This window comes from Camarhynchus parvulus, chromosome 7 (assembly GCF_901933205.1).
Source record: "Camarhynchus parvulus chromosome 7, STF_HiC, whole genome shotgun sequence".
Classification (NCBI taxonomy): domain Eukaryota; kingdom Metazoa; phylum Chordata; class Aves; order Passeriformes; family Thraupidae; genus Camarhynchus; species Camarhynchus parvulus.
The window spans coordinates 8,114,430-8,133,798 of NC_044577.1; the positions used below are offsets into that span (position 1 = coordinate 8,114,430).

Consider the following 19,369-nt stretch of genomic DNA (forward strand, 5'->3'; position numbering starts at 1 on the left):
CTGTAGGTTTGGATCCACATCATCTGCTTAATTTGTGAGAGACAAAAAACACAACACTTAGACTTTATTGGTCAGGTGGAAGTTAAGAATTGATTCCTGCCTAACGAAAAGGGACCCAGTTTTCAGTTTTAAGCAGGTATCACAGTTGCCTTATCATCTTTGGAAATTGTTGGAAACTGGGCGCTCAAAAGTGAATTTGAATTCTATGTGGGGAGAGAAGGCTAGAAAGTATCTAACGTTGATAGGAAAATGCCCTGGTTTAGATATTTTCTGTTCATAAATCTAATGGAGATCTCTCTGCTTAATACCAGTAAGAGTTATGCTTTTTTTTTTTTTCCAAAATATTTTTTGTCTGTTGCACATTGGTATTTTACTGGTATAAAAATGTATAAAGTCAGCAACAAACCAAATATGTTTTTTTCAGATGATTCCACAGTACACATGTGGAATCTTTCAAAGAAGTAGTTAGGTAAAATATTAAGGATGAAAGAATATTTTCTGTAGGACTTTCAAGCACCTATATGTAATAGCTGTGGCTCACAGATAGAACTTTAGAGCTAGTTTATATAATCACTTTATTTTTGCATGGAGAAGAATTTTTTTAGAGTTCAAAACTTGCTATTCATGAAATACCAACCATGAAGATTGATAAAGAATGGAGCTGTATGACACCATTATTTATGAAGTGAGAACCATGGTGAAGTAGGCTTTGATTTTTGTCAGTGAATTTTTCTAGTCCCCTAAATTTAGTGTTGCATCTGATAAAAGATTCAGAGGATAAGCTGAGGGTGGTTGGTTGAGCTGTATCTATAAATTCAACATGACTTTAAGCTTATCTCAGGTGACATTCTGTTATCCCAGCACCTTTATTTAATTTGAGAGACTGTGTGGTTTTACATTCCCTGAAGGTTTTATTTTGTATTCCACAGTGCTTTCAAAGGCATAGTTAGAAAGCTGCTATTAAAATGCAGGGATTGAAGTGATGCCCTTGATATTAAAAATATCAGAATTACTGCCTAGAAGAGAAGCTGACACCTTGAGAAGATACGGTCTTAAATTTTGGGGTTTTTTTCCCCCCCCTTTAAAATTTCCTAAGAATATTTGATAGCTCTTCCTCAAATTTTGGGTCTGTCTGCACTGCTTCTGTGTTGGTCAGACCAGCATAAGGAGCAAGTAGTCTCTGATGGCTGGGTCCCTCCAGCCCCTGTCTCCTGAGTGGGTTTAGTGATGTGCTATCACTGATGTGGATTTTTCTCTACTGCCTTCTAAAAAAAAAAGTCAGAAATCCTTTAAATCCTTCTAATTCTGTTGTATTCATTTCTATAACACCTTCATTAAAATATTGGGGAGAACAACTAATTTGTGAATGTTTTTGTATATGCTTTGTGTAGCCCTCACATAAATTAAATCAGATATTCATTAAGGGAGAATAAATGCACAACCTCTGTTGCCCTCCTTAGAATTGCTTAGAGATAAAGACTAATTGGGGTTTTTTGGGCATGGTTTTTAAAAACCTTTTCTGAAGTGTATTTCATTTACCAAATGTCTTTTGGTCTGCTCAGAGTTAAGTGAATCGAGAGTTTCAGTAATTTCAAACATTTTCCCCCATTTTCTTTGCCATAATTAACTGTTTTAGCCCTTTGCTCTGTATTATTCATAAAGAACAACATTGCTGCTGCTCTTCAATAACTTTTTTCCTGGAATAGCAATTTTCAGTGGCTTGGCAATGTCAAATGAAATTTCATAGTTCAAAGTGAGCGATTTGTGGAGAACTCTGTGGATTTTGGTTTGCCTTTTTTTTTTTTTTTTTGCAAGCCATAAATATCACAGATACACAGCAAATCAGGAAAACATCTAGCAATTACTTTAATGTATTGTTAATGACCTTTCAGTTAGATGGTTTAGCTGGATTTTCTGTTCAGTCTCCATCCTCTGTTGATGACCAAGCCTGTATAATTTGTGAGTGAATAGTCCTGCAGCCCTTTTAATCAGAATGACCTGGTCTTTCGGAGCAGCAGTCTCTCTGATTTGGGTGGCATGTGCCTGGCAGGAGGATGCAGAGTGTGTTTTACCCTTTCTCTTTGTTTGGGTGATGTGGCAGTTGGGCTCCTTTTACTTCAGACTCAATATATGTGAAGCGATGGCCTTATCTGAATGTGTCAAGTAAACTTATACTCATTCTTCCTCCAGCATTCTCTATTTCCTTCCACATTCTCCTCTTCTGTTGCACAGATTTGTCTGCCCAAGGTTATAAATATGGCTTTTAGAGGCAAACATTACCTGGGGATTTAGAGACAGAGCAATGCAAGAATGCTGTTGTGTGCTAGGCTCTGATGTGTCTCAACCTCTGGGTTTATTTGGTAATATTTAGACAGTGCCTAAAGATAGACTCACCTACAAAGATGTAATGCATAACATTTATGTAGCACTTTGCATTTTCACTGATACAAAGATTGATCTACTTGGTATGCTAAATAAATGCTAATAGCTATATTCTGTGTTGTTATGGAAGTACAAGAAGTACTGACTGCAGTTTATGTAATTTCTTTTTCAACAGAATGCAGTAAGTATGGCTTGTTTGCAGTGCTGATTTTGCTGCATGCCAACTTTTAACTCTTTCATCTAGAGCTATGCAAGTTTTGCAATCTCTGAGTGATAATTGCAGTTGGTGAGAGGGGCAGCATTTGTGGCTGAGGAATTTTTTGGTGATCAGCTATGATTTTGCTTCATTTAAAACTAAAATGATAAAAGTAATCTGTGCTACCTCAATATTTTCTAATCTGCTTGTGTGTTCTTAATCTCATTTAGCAACCATATCCTTAATTCAAACATTCAAAATGATTGCACTTGCCTTCAGTGATAAAAATTCTATCAGCATAATTTAAGCTTCCCAGGTATTGTACAGCAGATTATTTGGGAGTTTAAAAAGGCAGAGAAATACGTCACAGCCTGTGACACTGCCTCCTTCCTGTGCCCACCCCTCCTGCTGGGGTCTGCTCCACTCCCTGGTCCCTTCTGCAAAGGGTCACACATCTGCTTGCTCCCTAACCCAGTTTTAGATGAATTAGCCTGCTAGAGGAATTTTAGTCAATGAAGCTCTTTTGTTTCCCACCATTTCAAGGGGCAGTTTGTTGGCAGGGAGGAGGTGGGTTGACCTCTGGAGCCAATAATCTCTTAACCCAGGCTCAGCTGCAGCTGGAATAGCAGCTTGAGCCTTGTTCTGTAGGGAAATGGGATGCTTTATTGGCTGCTGAGTGGAAAAGAGCTAATGCTACTGTCATGATTTTATTTATCAGACCCTGCAGGAGCCTACATTTTACATATGGGGACAGATGAGTGCAGGCAAAACTTTGCTTGTTTATTTCCTGACACCACAAGTGTCCTTATGACTCGTTCAAAGGACTCAGTGTGGAGGCATCAGGAATAAAACCTACAGAGGTTTTTGTCCCTCCCAACAGACAAAGCCTCAGGGAAGGATTTGGTCTGAAATTTCTGAACTAATCATGATCTCAATCAAATATTACTCCAGCCATCACCTCACAAAACTGGAGGGAGTAGTTAATAGAGTGGCTTGTTGACCTGCAGCTGCTGCAGTAACTCGCTCCAGCTGGGTTCCAGGCTGTTTACACAAAGCAAACTCAAACATGTTTCATCTGACAGGACAACAGCTTTGAGCAATTCATTATCAACTACTGTAATGAGAAGCTGCAGCAGATCTTCATTGAACTTACCCTCAAAGAAGAGCAGGAGGAATACATCCGAGAGGTAATACTGGAATGGATCTTCGCTTACCCACCTCCCCTTGTCCCTGTGAAGACACACAGGCAAGCAAGCTGGAACCATTTTTCAGGCAGCAGAGGCACTTTTTGACCACAGGGCTGACATGGAGCATGTTTGTGTGGGGCTGTGTGGTAGTCACATTAAGCAAAAAATGTTTGTTTGGCATTTGTTTCACATTATGAGTTCTCCAGGTAAAAAGCAGACCCAGCTCTGATTCATTCGTTGGCAACCATGACTGGCAGTTCTGAGCAAGGGCTAATTGATTTATTAGAACACTAATATCACTTTCTGGTATTAGTACCATTACCCTGCAGCCTGCGTTTTGGATTATACAGCAATGTCTGGGATGCACTCAAAACCAGCCACAGCCAGTCCTTCAATTGGATGGCTAAAATAATAGCACGCAACATGAAAGAAACTGCAAATAGAGTTTGGTTCTAGTGTTCTTTCAGGTATGTATTGAAGGGAGCTGTGTGAGCTTTATGGATAAATTTGAGATGTCCTGTGGAGCCCAGCCTCTGGTGTTTGATGTGAGTGAACATCAAGCTAAAGTTCTAATAGGTTTTAGCAGTGCTCCACATGATACACAGAGCTCAGACAAAATACCAGCTCCCAGCTGTAAAAACTGGCACACACTCTCTGTACTCTAACTGGATTATGCCATTTTGCTATATAAACATTTTTAAAAGTTACATAAAGTTCCTGCCTTACCATCCTGAGGATAACATGAAATTTTGGCTTCTCTTTTTAATTTTGCATTCAGTGGTGAACCATCATTACTGCAATTTGGTTCTTGAATGGTATTTCAAATGCTCTGAGAAAAGTAGACTGTAAGAAGTACCACAGAGTGCAAATTAAGAATGAAATTAATATTTTCCTTCTTTTAGTCCTTTGCCCCACCAGTGCTACCTCGTGATGCATTGGCATCTCATCCTGGACATTTTTTCACTGATATTCAAAAAAGAATTGAGATACTAAGAACATCTGAACAACTGTCATACTCTGGATTTTTCAAATGGTCTTATCTAAATTTAGCCTCTTTCTTCCTCCCATTAAAAAAAAATTAAAAAAATTCCAACAAGGAAGAAGTTAGAAATGTTGATCTCAGGAGTTGCAGGGACATGGGCTGATTTCCTTCTGGCCAGTGGGAGCGTGGGCAGCACGGGAGGAGCCTGGCCTGGAGCCAGGGAGTGCATGGGAAGCTGACATGGGTGGGGGAAAGGAATGGAGAGTGACTTTGGCAGCCACTCAAGGACACTCATTTTGTGCAGATAATGTTAGTAGTAGATGATTGTATTTTTTTTCCCCTAATAAATGAATTGTTGGTAAGCATGAGGAATTAAATTTGAATGCAGTACCATGGTTAACTGGAATATCATTTTAATTGCCTAGAGGAAAAGCTCCCTCCATAGTTTTGTTCATCCATTTATTTATATTTTCTTGTAGGGGATTGAATGGACTCATATTGAATATTTCAACAATGCTATCATTTGTGACCTAATAGAAAATGTAAGTTGTATTCAGGAACATCTCTGGATTATTTTTAATGCATGGATTTAATTTAGCTATTATGTCTGTATGCATCCTCATGCACTAAACTTTTTGAGCATGCCATTTGTTGTATTATTCATCTTACTTTGTGTAGCAGAAGTTTATTTTACTAAAAAGGGTTTTTCTTATAAGCTATATTACTTTTGTACAAATATTCAGCAGTACCTACACTAAAAAAAAAACCAAAACAAATCAAACATCTCTTGAATGTTTACATTTAGGGCTGCTTTCAATAGCAGATATCACATGCTGCATTGTAATTAACACTTCTTTTCATATGGAAACTAGAAAACTCAATTACATGTTTCTGAGTGTTTGAGGTATTCAAAGTACTTGTATATACTGAGAAGACTTCCAATGCAAGAAAGATAAAATTCCTTAACAATCAGAAAAGACCAGTTTTTAGCCATTAACATAAAATACATGGTGATTTTACCATAAACTGGATACTTTCAGTTGAGTTGGAGTTGCTACAGTCTGAGTAAATGACATGAAGTTTCAATGTGAATTTCAGGATTCAGATCTCATAGAAAGTCTTTAAAAAATGCAAGTGCTAAAAATCAGTTGGAAATGGTCATGAGGTAAAAAGAGCCAAGCTTTGAGATGGCTCAAAGAATGTTTTCCTAGGTAGCAGAAGTTGAAAAAGTGAATTATCTCCTTTTTGTGCTGTGGTGGAAACAAGTACTAAAGCTCTTGCTTTGAAACTTCAGAACCAAACTGGAATCCTGGCCATGCTGGATGAAGAATGCCTGAGACCAGGAACAGTTACTGATGACACCTTTTTGGAAAAGTTGAACCAGGTCTGTGCCACTCACCAGCATTTCGAGAGCAGGATGAGCAAGTGCTCCCGGTTCCTCAACGACACCTCCCTGCCCCACAGCTGCTTCAGGATCCAGCATTATGCTGGCAAGGTACCTGCTGAAGGGAGCACCTGGGCTGGGGGGGCTGCTGTAGCTGATTAAAAAATCCACACCTGTCTTCATCTATTCTCCTTAAACCTAGAATCTGTGATTTGGGTTGGGAGGCTTTAAGAGATCTTAGAATGGTTTTGGTTGAAATGACCTTAAATATCACCTAGTTCCAAACCCTGTTATGGGCAGGGACACCTTTCACTAGAGCCCCATCCAGCCTGGTGTGGGACACTCCCAGAGATGGGGCAGCCACAGCTTCTGTGGGCAGCCTGTGCCAGGGCCTCACCCCCTCGCAGGGAAGGATTTCTTCCTGCTGTTGAACCTAAACCTGCCCTCTGTCAGTCTGAAGCCCCCACCCCTTGTCCTGCCACTGCATGTCCTTGCTGCTCTGGCTGAAATCAAAGCAGCTCTCCTTTCACCAAAGGAGAAAGGTGCCCCATTGCTTTGCTGCTGCATTAGGTCTCTGGAAAGAAATCATTGCTCGCAGTGGCAAAAATTCACACGCATTTGTTGGCAACATATTTTGGAAAACATGCTTTTGTTACTGAACTAGCTGCAGTTCTTAGTCACATTGTTGCGAAAATGCAGTTTTTGTACATTTGAAGGAACTAAGCTTGATAGTCTGAGTTTAAACAGATGGAAGAGAAAGTTATACAGAGGGCTTGCAAACATTTGCATTTTACAAATGTTTGTATTTGCATTTTTCAACATAAGCAGTTTGAATAAATACAAGTCTGACAGCTTTCAGTGTGTAATCCGCTATCACTTTTTATTAATGAAAATCAAAATAATTAAATTTGTAGACTGAAGACAATCTATTTTTTAAAAATTGAAAGTACGTGTCGGGTTGAAATTGTTCCTCTTGTCTGAATCTGTTGAAGTGATAATGTCACACAGTAAAGAATATTTGGAAAGCGTTTCATTTCCCTAGGACTGCTTGATGCTTTTTGAAATTTTCCCAGTCTTACAATTTTGAATGGCACAATAGTTTTTTCATTCAAAATAGTCCTGGAAATATCAGCCTTTCAACCTTTCAGGCTTTCATTCACATTAGTTGCCAAGAAGAGTTTGTAACTGCATATAATCTATCAGGGGTTAATACCTAGGTATTTCTTTGGTTGTGAGAAATCTAAGTGAATTGAAAATACCCCAGTACTGTGAGAAAGACTGTGCACAGATTGTGTCCTAGCAAGCAGTGAGGGTCTTTGATTGTTACAGGCATTCACTTACCCAGCAGAGTGAATTCCTCCTATTTTGGGAGGAATGTTGTTTTTCCATCCTCAGCTGAGAACATTTTGATCTTGTCACTGGTCAACAAAAGTTTGACCCTCCTTGTAAGAAATATAAGTAATTTCATGTGAACAGTTGGTTTGTGATTTTTGGTTTTTTTTTTTCATTTACTACACCTGTCAAAACCAGAAGCATGTTCTCCAAGGTAAAATGCTGCCTGCTGAGTTCCCAGTAACTTGCCGTTGTGTAAAATACATGTCAGTACTATTTTCATTCAGTATTCTGTGTACTTGGCACATAGCCAGGCAGAACTGAGGAAATCATGGTTCTGAAGAAGGATCTGCATTGCCAGCCAGATGACTTATCACAATTAATCAAATAGGTTTCCTACCCTCAAAAGTTAAAGAAGCCAGTAGCAATCTGAGGTCTGCATGAAGTTCCTCTGGCTTCCTCCTGGGTACCCAGCTGCAGGTCAGAGCTTTGTACTGGTGCTTGTTGTTATTGGACTGCTTTCCTGGTAAAAGTCCTTTAAAATAACAATCCCCTGGGGGCTGCACAGCTTGCTGCTTGCACTCTGATACCAAGAGGTGATAGTCCATATCTTGCTTTAGTTAGGCAAATAATGTAAGCATTAGTACTTTGAAAGGAAAGGGTATTTTTGTTGTTTTGGTTCAAAAGAGAGGGAGAAAAAATCTTATCAGACAGAAAAAAAGATTGTTTAGGAGTCTTGGCAGGTGGTGGTGTGTCAGAGTTATCACTGAAAAAGGGTTTCTTCCACTTCAGAAACCAGAATTGATTGACTCAGGGAACTGTTGGCAGCATGAGAAAATGCATCTTTCCCGGGTAGCACGTTCACAGACATTTTATCCAACAAAAAGCCATCCAAATGTCAGATTTAAAATGAAAGCTGAAATATCCTTCGGTTCTTTTGGATAGTGTGTAAGAAGGAGAAATCAATTTCTTGGGTCAGTTTTGAACTGGTCTATGTTGTAGTTCAAAACCTGCACTGATGAGATTCTTCTCTGTTGTTCAGGTGATGTACCAGGTGGAAGGATTTGTTGACAAAAATAATGATCTCCTGTACCGTGACCTCTCCCAGGCCATGTGGAAGGCCAACCACTCCCTTATCAAAGCATTGTTCCCAGAAGGAAACCCTGCTAAGATCAATCTGAAGAGACCACCAACAGCAGGTTCACAGTTCAAGGCTTCGGTTGCTACCCTGATGAAAAATCTCCAGACAAAAAATCCAAACTACATCAGGTAAATTCCCCAGTGCCAAAGATTTGGTCAATTTGTTTGATGAGGTTTGTGGGGTCCCCAGGATGAAGGAGGAATTGGGAATCTGGCTCCATGTTCTTAGAAGGCTAATTTATTATTTTATGTATTTATATTATATTAAAGGATGCTATACTAAAGCTATACTAAAGAATAGAGAAAGGATACTTACAGAAGGCTACAAAGAATGATAATTAATCTCATGACTCTCTCTCCAGAGTCAGACACAGCCTGACTGTGACTGGTCATTAAGTTAAAACAATTCACATGAAACCAATCAAACAACCACCTGTTGGATAAACAATCTTCAAACCACATTCCAAAGCAGCAAAACACAGGAGAAGCAAATAAGATAATATTGTGTTCCTTTTTCTCTGAGGCCTCTCGGCTTCCCAGGAGAAGAATTGTGGGCAAATAAACAATTGAAATGTGTGGTTTAAACTCACCATCAGAGCTGTTAGCATGTACAGTGCAAAGAGATGTCCCTTTTGGTTTTCCTGTGCAGGTGCATCAAGCCCAATGACAAAAAGGCTGCCCACATTTTCAACGAAGCCCTGGTGTGCCACCAGATCCGCTACCTGGGGCTCCTGGAGAACGTGCGGGTGCGCAGGGCGGGCTACGCCTTCCGGCAGCCCTACGAGCCCTGCCTGGAGAGGTACAAAATGCTCTGCAAGCAGACCTGGCCCCACTGGAGAGGGCCAGCCAGGTAGGCAAATAGCAATATTCCCACATGTCCCAGGTGAAATCCCCATCTTCCACATGTTCTGAGTTTTTATTTTTTGTGCATACGTTGCAAAAGGAGTACAGTGCGGGCCTTACTGATTTGGGTCTGAGAGAATGGGTGTAAGAGAGAGATACTGCAGTGGATTCAAAATAACTGGGAGGGCTGCAATGATCAGGAGGGCACTTATCTTTAATGACCAACTTTGGAAGTGTAAGGACACTCATTTTGTTGAAGACAGCCATACAATCTTCCTCTGCCCTTTCAGGAATAACTTTACATAATGATTGGGGGAACAATTATGAGATAATGCCTCTTGCAAATCAATTATATTAAATAGATACTTTTAAATTGCATAGTATTCACATTTTATCCACGTTTTATTTTTTGCAAATAATACCTGGGATGGGCAAATAAGCTTCTATTATTTCTTTTTACATGTGGCCACCAAAAGCAAGACTTAAATATCTTTCATAATTGATTAACATCTTTTAGCTACAATATAAGTCTTTAGGTTATCAAGACAATGGTGGCAGTGCAGTATTGGTAACAATAGCATTGCAATAATCATCACAAAGATCTGCACAGTTCCGCTTCCCTTTTTTCTGTTGGTGTTCATAAAATGCATTTGATGAGAATGGAACGCTGGCATTTGTCAAACTTGTCAGTCTTTGTTTCACATTCTGACATTAGTGTGAAGCCTTCCTTTTTCCTTTCTTCTGTTTTTAAGTAAAATAATTATAGATGTAAGAGGAAAAATAGGCTGCTGCTGATGCTGTAAAATAAAATTTGCTCTTTTTTTCATCAAATTATTCTGAATCTTTACAGTGATTATTCTTGCCTTTAGCGGAATAAACTACTGAGTAAATGAGTTAGGTTTTCAATCTTCTTATGTCAAGCACTATTTAAAAATTTAAAATATGCTTTCATATACCTTCCATAAATTAAGCTGTGAATATGTAAACTAAGGCGTTTTAGAGCTGGGAGTCATGTTTGTTAAGCTCATTTGCTCCTTCTTAGGGCTGGAGTAGAGGTGCTGTTTAATGAATTGAGAATCCCTGAAGAGGAATTTTCATTCGGTAGATCAAAGATATTCATCCGCAACCCAAGAACAGTAAGTGAAAAATGCCTTCTGCAAAATCAAGCCCTCTCTCGTGAGGACAGCATCGTTCACTACCTGCTTCCTACAGATTTTTCTCCATGCAGTGCTTTGATGTATTGCTACGACCGTAGCATTAAAAAAAGTGATTTTTAATGTTAGGCCCATTAAAATCAATGTGAATCAAGATTCTACAATAGCTGTCAGCCTTAAATTAATATAATTTTCGAGCAGTGACTTGTGACATTGTATCTGCCACAAATCCTGTTGGTGTACCTGCCTGTAGCTCTGGAGGTGAATAAAACAATGTGTGACTGAGGGGGGACTTCAGTAAAGAGGAGATTTCTCTTACAAGAGCTGTGCTTATGGGTTTTTTTTCCTTGTCTCCTCTCTCCTGCTGTTTTTCTTCCAATGTCAAACAAAACCCTGCAAACCCTCACACCCAGCTCTTCAAGCTAGAAGACCTGAGAAAGCAGCGTCTGGAGGACTTGGCCACTCTGATTGGGAAGATTTACAGAGGTTGGAAGTGCCGTACTCACTTCTTGCTAATGAAAAAATGCCAGGTTGTGATCGCTTCCTGGTACAGGAGATACTCAGTAAGATACCATCCTTACTATATGGTGGGGGGTTCTCTTCATTGTTTAATGAATGTAACCTTCATGGGATATTTTTCCTCAATATGCACAGAGAGCTGTTGAAAGAACTCAATTTTATGTTAATAGTTATGTACCAATAGTGGGGAGAAAAGAAAATTTAGTTTCTATAGGCTACTGTTAAGTGCTTACACTGTGCTTGTTTTTAAAAAATTAAAAAGGTCACCAGAATCCTTTCACTCTGGGAGAGCAGGATTCTCTGGCTCAGCTGGGAAGTCTTTTTCATTCAGCTAAAATACTGTGCTTCCCAGCACTTACAGCGCTCTCAAAACATATGGTTAATGTGTAAAAAATGTTCAGTAATATACATGTGCAGTTCTGTGGAATTCAGTCATTCCTAAGCCTTTTTGTGGTTTTGCCTTATTTGGAACACTTGCCTTAGACTCAAAAATGCTGCCTGTAGGGGTTTATTTTAATTGTAACTCCTAAAACTTGTAATTTGGTATCATTATTGATACAGTTCATCCCAAAGCAGTTTCAGTTCTATGTGTGGACTGGGTGTTCTGTGCCACAAACTGAACAGCAGTAATAGACGACTCTGTCATGTTTTCTTGGCAGTTAGTAAATAATATTGACTTGCTGACTGATAAAAAAGATTTATTTGTTTTTAAAGCTACTCTTGAACTTCTCAGCTGCGTTTTGTTGTTGCTAGAGAACAGCACAAGCATATCAGAAACCTTGATGAAACACAGAAAAAAGTCTTCTTAAACTGCAAGTGCAGAGTTGACAAATCCCAGTTTTTCAGTTGACAAGCACTTCTGTTTGTCCTCTTGAAAGCCATCAGTGTTTGGTTCACTTCTCTTGGATAATTAGAGGGAAGTATAGATCATTTGGAAAAAGTATGACTGAAGCAGACTTGTTGAGTTTAAAAACCCTCAGACTTTGTGTGACTGAAAGCCCCATTCCTACAAACAGCATAATTACAGAATTGCATTGTGCCCATATGGCTTCATTATGATCTCACACAATATTAATGAATTTAAAATGGATTTACTGCTGCTAGATTGGCACAGCTTTAAATATAAAGAAATGGAAACAAATACACAACCAAGAGCTGCTGATTTTCTTAACTGTAATTGGGTCACTGGTGAAATATGGCAGCAGTTGTTTTATTGGTGATGATAGAGATGTTTTCTCAGCCTCTTCACATGGATGGAAGGCACTGTTCTCCTCACCCAACATGACTGGTAGGCACTGTGCTTTAGAAGGTTTCAATTTCTTTGGAAATCCCTGGAATGAATAAAGCTTTTTTGAGTAACTCCTTGTGCTGGAGGCTTGACTCGAGAATCTGCAGGCACTTGTCTGTTGCAGGGCATGACAGACAGCAGCTGTGGCATGCAGGTGGCCCAGAGGGGACCCTCTCCAGCTTGCTCACAGAGATTTTCACTGTCACTGAGTGGGCTGAATGTCAAGTCTAAAAGCCTTGCTGCAAAGCCTGTCAATTTAGTATTATACTGAACACTGGGCTACTGGAGAACGGAGCTTTTTAGAAGGAAAATGCTCAGCTGTCCAGGAAATTTATTGTTCAACCTGGCATACTTAAATAGTACTCCAGCATCTCATTCAGGAATCCATGCTTTTGGTTTTTTTTTACTCTTCCTAAGTTATCATCAGCCATAATAAAGGCACTGTGGAAAACAGGAACAGCACATGTCTTATGAAAAGGTGGTAAAAAGCTTAGCCTACAAACCTGAGTATGTGTGACAGTTTGTGTGCTACTCTGGTGGTGGGAAAGACAAATAAAGCTCTTACTGTTAGCATTTAATGTGCAATTGTGCTGCTGACCATGAACTTAGTGTTTCTGTAAACAGAGTGACATTGTCCATGCAGCATTGTTGATGTGCTTTGTTTCCCCTTGAGTTGAACACAGAATCTACACTCTGATCTGCTCAGTCAGAAATTGTTCACTTTTTACATTTAGTGCTTGTCTCCTCAAGCATATTGTCAAATGTTAGTGATGAAAGGTTTATTATGCGGTGTTTAACAGACATAATATTCTGTTCTAAACATCACAAACTTATTTCCAACACAGCAACAAAAAAAATACCAGAAGATAAAGAGTTCAGCTATCACAGTGCAGTCGTACATCCGAGGGTGGAAGGTGAGTTTCCTGTTACTGCAGCTGTCTCTGTTTGGAGAGGTAAGGAGCAAGTCAGAAAACACTTTCCAAGTGCACTGAGCCTCCTGCCTGTCCCACCTTCTCTCCTTGGAGCTGTGGCTGTCCCATGGCCATTGTTAAACACTTGTGTTTGCTGTAGAAGAGGCGAGTTCAGGATACCTGGATGTGCTGCCTGGGCTATAAATCCCTGCAAACAGTGCAAGGAGGATGCTGGACCACACTAAACCACTGGGTTATCCTTAAGGCATCTTCTGCCAAGGAATTGAGAAGGCCAGCAGCTCCAGAGAAGGATGCTCTGGGGCTCTCTCACTGACCTTAGGAGAACTGTAGCACTCGACTGACTTGGAAGAAACAAGTTGTGGTTGGCAGTTATTTTGTGCTTAATAGGATTCTCAAAGGATGAATCAAATTGAAAGCAGGATTAAAATAGAGAGATTGGGCTGCCTGGGCAATATGTTACTTGGGTTAAATAATCTATTCTCCTCTGTCTGCTGAGGGGAGGAGTGAAAGTGTACTTGTGTTGTGAAAGTAGTTTATTGCTGTGGACTTGTACTCTGCCTCAGTTTGCCACAACTTCACTTCTTCTCTGAGAGGTTTGTACTTTGTGAAGGGATAATCATGCATCCTAGTAGATATTTAAGGAATGATGCTTTAATAGGAGGTAAAAATGAGATTAACAGCTCACATGAAAGCAGCCATGATGCTCAAAGCGACTACTGCTGACCATCTTCAAAAAAAGCAACCCTGGGCTCTTCTATTTTCTTATTAACCTTTCTTCACCTGCTAAAGCTGGCTTTCCCCTCTAGTTAGAAAGAGAGAACTGTCTTTAGTTCTGGAATCAGTTTCCTTTCTGTCAGACAGGGAAGGAAGGGGCTGCAGTTAGTGCTATTGGTGTAAATAGTGTCTCCTGTCCAGAAGGCTTTAAAGTTTGCCAGCAATAAGGTGATGTGATTTGATTTGCTGTTTCTCTGGCTTTTTACTTTGTCTTTATGATTTTCTTTAAGTGAGTTAAAAATATCCTTTCAGTCTAACTATTGATGTGCTGTCTTTTCCCATGAGCATTATTTGAAGAAAACTGGGTTAAAAGCATCGTCTTGAGTTATGGTTTACTGTTTGCCATTGGAGAACAAGCTCTTTTGCAGTAGCATTGTGCATGAAAGCCTGGTGTGACAGCAGCCTTTAGTGTGACCTAAAGCCAAACAATTTACTTGGGATTTATTCTTTATTGCACTCTAAATGGATCAGACATTTACTGTATGGAGAAAAAACCATTGTTGCCATTTGCAAACAGACATGTAGATATCCCAGGTAATGCAGCAAATCTGGGAGAAAACTGAGCATTGAACTAAGATCCCCTAACCTGCCAGTCCCAGCCTTGCAGCATAGAATCCTCCCTGGAGCAGCAAATTTGAGGCTGGGCAGCATGTGTGAATGTATTTGCTTGGGGATTTGGAGGCAATGTTTTTTTGGTTTTGCCTAGATTTACAAGTTGCAGTGCCCTACTTCAAAAATATGAAAAGCTAGTTAGTCAAAAGAAAGAAAGAACATTTTAAAAGAAAGAACATTTTAAACTGTTTGCAGGCTCGGAAACTTCTTCGGGAGCTGAAGCATCTGAAGCGTTGTAATGAGGCTGCCACAGTAATTGCTGCTTACTGGCATGGTACCCAGGTAAGAGAATGGCTACAAACTGTGCAGCTGTGTGTCTCTACATGGAATGAAGAAGGATGTCCCTCAGGATAGTTATCTGGGAATACTGTCAGTGCCTTAAACTGCTTTGACTGCTTAAACTGGTTTTTTTTTTGGTTTCTCTTTGCTGCTAACATGTTGTAGCTGGTGCAGTCTGGGAAGCTGGGACACGCTTTAATTTTTGCTGTTTGTGACTGGTTACTTGCTTTCTTTCTTGCACCAATGGGAACTTGCAGTAACCTTTTCTTTCCTAAGCTTTTCTATATCCCCTTTTCAAATGCATCACAGGCACGAAGGGAACTGAGACGACTGAAAGACGAGGCTAGAAATAAACATGCTATTGCTGTTATTTGGGCTTTCTGGCTTGGATATAAGGTACTTCATGCACATACCACATGTCCCCCCTTCATTGCTCAACAACATCAGCATTTAATCACTATTTCATAGTGAGAATTAATGACTAATACAATTCACTCTTAAGTAATAGAGCATGATCATCGATTCCTTCCATCTCCATTCATGCCACACCTAATAAATCTGATAGCATTGTGTATGTCAGTTTTTTGTAGAGTAGGAAATACTTTGCATGGCAACCAAGTTACAGGTTTGCACTAACAAGCCATTAGACTAGATTAAAAATGACTGGACTGCAGTAATCTGAAATTAGGAAATGCATTTAACTACATGTCAATATGCAAAGTGTGGTTTGTGGGGGGAGAGACGGTTGGGGTTTTTTGCTGTGTTCCTCCCCATGCCCCCAACAAGTGCTTTCAGTGACACTGTGTTAGTGATCCAGTTGAGATTTTCACCACTTATTATAATCTGTATCCTGGACAGTCTTCATCTACAAGTTCAAACCAACATTATTAAGTTTCATTACTTCTAATTATGATTGGTTTAATTGATTCTCTGGCTGTGATTTGAACCAGTAAAAAAAATTTAATGACCATAAGTAAAGCAAAATTTTATGAGCTGATCTTTTAGCAGAAAATGATGTTAGTTTGCAATTCTAAACTTACAGCTCTAGAAAAATCCCAGGAATTTCAGCATCAGCTGTTTGTTTTCAGAAGCAAAGTCCCACTGAAAGATTCTTGCTAATCCCCAGCCTGTAGTTGCGGGTTATGTGAACATTTGAAATGCTGTTCACTAGAGGTCAAAAATATATTGGTTTCAATTAATAAATTCCTAATTTAGTTGAAAACCATAAATACATTAGATTTAAAACATTTTTCAGTTGTTATTTATGGTTGTGGGTGTGTTGTTAGAACACCTTGCCAACTGGATGGAGAAACGTGCTCAAATTACATCTGGAGTATAATGCTGTGTTTGACCTTTGCTATTTTGGTATAAATCTATTAGATTTCCAGCAAAATGGCAGCCCTGGGAATCCAAACAAACATGTACAGAACTTCCTTAATACTAGGGAGTCTTTGGAACTTTTCAGCTCTAGCTTGATATTTAGGTAACGGTATAATTTGACAGAAACACAGTTTCCTCTGCATTTGATTAAGCAGAATACATTGAGAATTTATTTTGTTTTTAACCAGAGTGCCTTTCACCAAAATATTGCTCAGTACTGCAGAAGAGATATTTGTTTTCATAGTTTTAGGGTAGTCCTTTGATACATCCAGATAAATGCAATAGATAGATCCAGTGGATGCAATAGTGTTAACCATGTTAAAGTTCCTCATTTAAATGTTTAGTAGATTTGGATAATTTTTAACATGGTTTAATAGTTATATTTATCAACTGGCTCACAGGAATTCAGTGAAAAATTGTCTCCATATTCCTTAACTATAAATAATCTAAATATAATAATATATATGAATATAAAGATAATAATCTGAACTGAATTAAGATTAGAAAAATAATTACAGTCTCTGGTAAGAGAGAGAACTTTTTATTGATGTGATATTTTATCTTTTCCTGGGGGAATATTTAGAACAAAAATTTTCAAAAGTCATCATCAGAAGTCTCTTGCTTTACCAAAAAAACCCACAAACAAACAAAAGCAAAACAAGAGTGAGCCTCAAGTACTCAGTTTCCTTCCTTTTCACAAGGTAGACAAATACTTAGCTTTGCATAGCTCTTGCTTTTACATTGCTGTGCAGTAGGAGCTTTTCTGCCAAGCAGATGAGTGAAAACATAATCTCTGAGTCTACATCTACTGCACGTTAACCTTTCCAGCTGCACCAGAAGAGCATTACTGGCACAGGCTGGAACTGCTGCTGCACACGTCTGATAACTTGCAGCTTGACAAGTGCAGATACAGCGCTAGAGCTGCTCTGACTGAGTGAGCCTGTAATACTGAAACTCTTCCTTGAGTGTTGTCATCAGATAACTGAACAAAAAATGTGCTGGTATCTCCTAAAATACGACATTCTCTTAAGTTGCCCACACATGCCTCAAATTGCTTTCCTAAAATGGAATGATTGATGAAAGGTAGGAAGGTGCCTATCTCTTTGTATGTGAGGAATGCACTAGGTTTGATGGCCTTACTGCTAATTCCACAGACAGACATCATTTTAACATGGAGATTTTAACATGGCTGGAGATGATTTTATTTTAACACATAAAGATCAAAATAAAAAATAACCTCCAGGATAAAAGCCCTCATTACAATGCTGGAAAGTCACCATGACACATAGTTTCAGAGCTGATTCTGTCCTGCCCAGGCACTTGCCGGTGGAAGAAGTGACTAGATATTGAGATCTTAGTAAGTCTTGATTTCCACGTGCATCACTTTGATTGTGAAACTGCAGGCAAAGCCCTCCCATCAGAATCAACTCATGGGAGGTGTGCACAGAAGAGCAGGAGGAAGGGCTGACAGTGAATAACAGGGCTGAATAACAAAATTCCCACCTGGGCATGCCACATCAGCAGCAGTGGAGGCTTTTGGAGCTTCTCCGTGGCTCCGCACCGGCTCCCGCAGCGTGTTGGGCGCCCAAGGTCGAGCGCTGCTCCTCCATCCCTCCCCTGCTGGGTGTGGGAGCGGCGCTGGCGCTGTCTGCTCCCGGCTGTCTCTCTTGTTCACTCTCTGAACCTTTTAGGCTCGGAGGGAGTTGAAACGCTTGAAGGAGGAGGCTAGGCGTAAGCATGCTGTGGCAGTCATTTGGGCTTACTGGCTTGGACTGAAGGTACTTTCTCCAACACTCCCATCTGTCAACGTCAACTCAATGGAGCGTGGCACACCTTACTAACACTTAATAAACAAGCAGTTGTGTGGGCTCACTAGAAGGGGTGGTTTTTTTACACATTGTTTAACTTTGTCATGGACTTGGCTGAAAAAGTCATAAGCTGACATTGCCTCGCTTGCCTCACTTACAGCACCATTGAGGCATTGGGGGATTTTTGTCAGCAATCACAGGAAGACAAAAGTCAGATAAAAGGGACTCTATTACAGTTGTTGACTTTAAAAACTGACCTACCTTGGCAAAGGTCCTATCTGGAAAGATTACAAGGATGTATTTTCTTGTTGTGACCTCTGCTTGTTAGAATGGGAAGTAGGGTGGAAGTGTCTGACTCTCACTGCTGCTCACAGTAGACCCCTGATCCCAGTATTGAGGAGGGCAGGGTTAAAGCCAGTGGTCATGTCCTGTTGCATCCAGCAGCCTTTTTGGGGCCTGGCATTGCATTACCTGTGGCTTGTGGCAGCCATGGATTCCTAGAAAAACTGAGATGCACGAAAGTGTTTTGTTTTCCATCCCTTGCTTTCAAGGACTGGTTGGCAAAAGAAAACGCATCTGTAATCTGGAAAAATGTAGTTCTGCTCTGTAAATAGACTATGAAAATGGCATCTTCAGATGTTTCAGGTCTGTGCCCAAATGATTTACATAACACAGTTTTACAGATGCAGTCCTGAAGAACTGCGGAAATCAGAATCTGTTTGGTTTGGGAGTGACTTCTGCTAATAGGGATATTTTGGACTACAGGGGTATGAAAGGAACAATTCACTTGACAATGCAGAGTAAAGTTCAGGTCTCGTATTCTTATACTTATCCTGACAGTGATGAAATGGGAAAAATAGTTAGAAAACATATAATTATATATAATACATGTTCATTTATATTAAAAAAAAATCCATTGCAATACATACATGGAAACCAGAGCTGGAAAATACAAAGGAGCCATTTTAACAAGTCATTCTGCAGATCAGAATCGCACTTTAGGTACTACTGCCAAAGTAGGTCTGTTTTTATGATTTTAAAACAAGGATATGTCCCTCCTGAGACCTTAGAGGCCATTTTATATCAAACAGCAGCATTTAAATGCAAGCTGATGACTCCAAAACCTTTAAGGCACATTACAGCAGGAATACATTTCTGCAGTCTGTGGCTTTCAGTG

The 19,369-nt window shown here is 39.7% G+C and overlaps 1 protein-coding gene across 3 annotated transcripts in view; it reads left to right on the plus strand.

Annotated features, from left to right (window-relative positions):
* Nucleotides 1–19,369, plus strand: part of MYO1B (myosin IB) — a 106,941-nt gene that overhangs the window by 74,650 nt on the left and 12,922 nt on the right. Inside the window, exons 14-24 of one of the 3 annotated variants that reach the window (XM_030952911.1) lie at nucleotides 3,661–3,765; nucleotides 5,227–5,289; nucleotides 6,042–6,242; nucleotides 8,506–8,732; nucleotides 9,253–9,453; nucleotides 10,489–10,582; nucleotides 11,014–11,163; nucleotides 13,253–13,321; nucleotides 14,921–15,007; nucleotides 15,314–15,400; nucleotides 18,076–18,162. In XM_030952911.1, coding sequence (XP_030808771.1) covers nucleotides 3,661–3,765; nucleotides 5,227–5,289; nucleotides 6,042–6,242; nucleotides 8,506–8,732; nucleotides 9,253–9,453; nucleotides 10,489–10,582; nucleotides 11,014–11,163; nucleotides 13,253–13,321; nucleotides 14,921–15,007; nucleotides 15,314–15,400; nucleotides 18,076–18,162 — 1,371 coding nt within the window. The remainder of the gene's footprint in view (nucleotides 1–3,660; nucleotides 3,766–5,226; nucleotides 5,290–6,041; nucleotides 6,243–8,505; nucleotides 8,733–9,252; nucleotides 9,454–10,488; nucleotides 10,583–11,013; nucleotides 11,164–13,252; nucleotides 13,322–14,920; nucleotides 15,008–15,313; nucleotides 15,401–18,075; nucleotides 18,163–19,369) is intronic. The other 2 variants (XM_030952913.1, XM_030952914.1) reach the window with 2 other exon arrangements.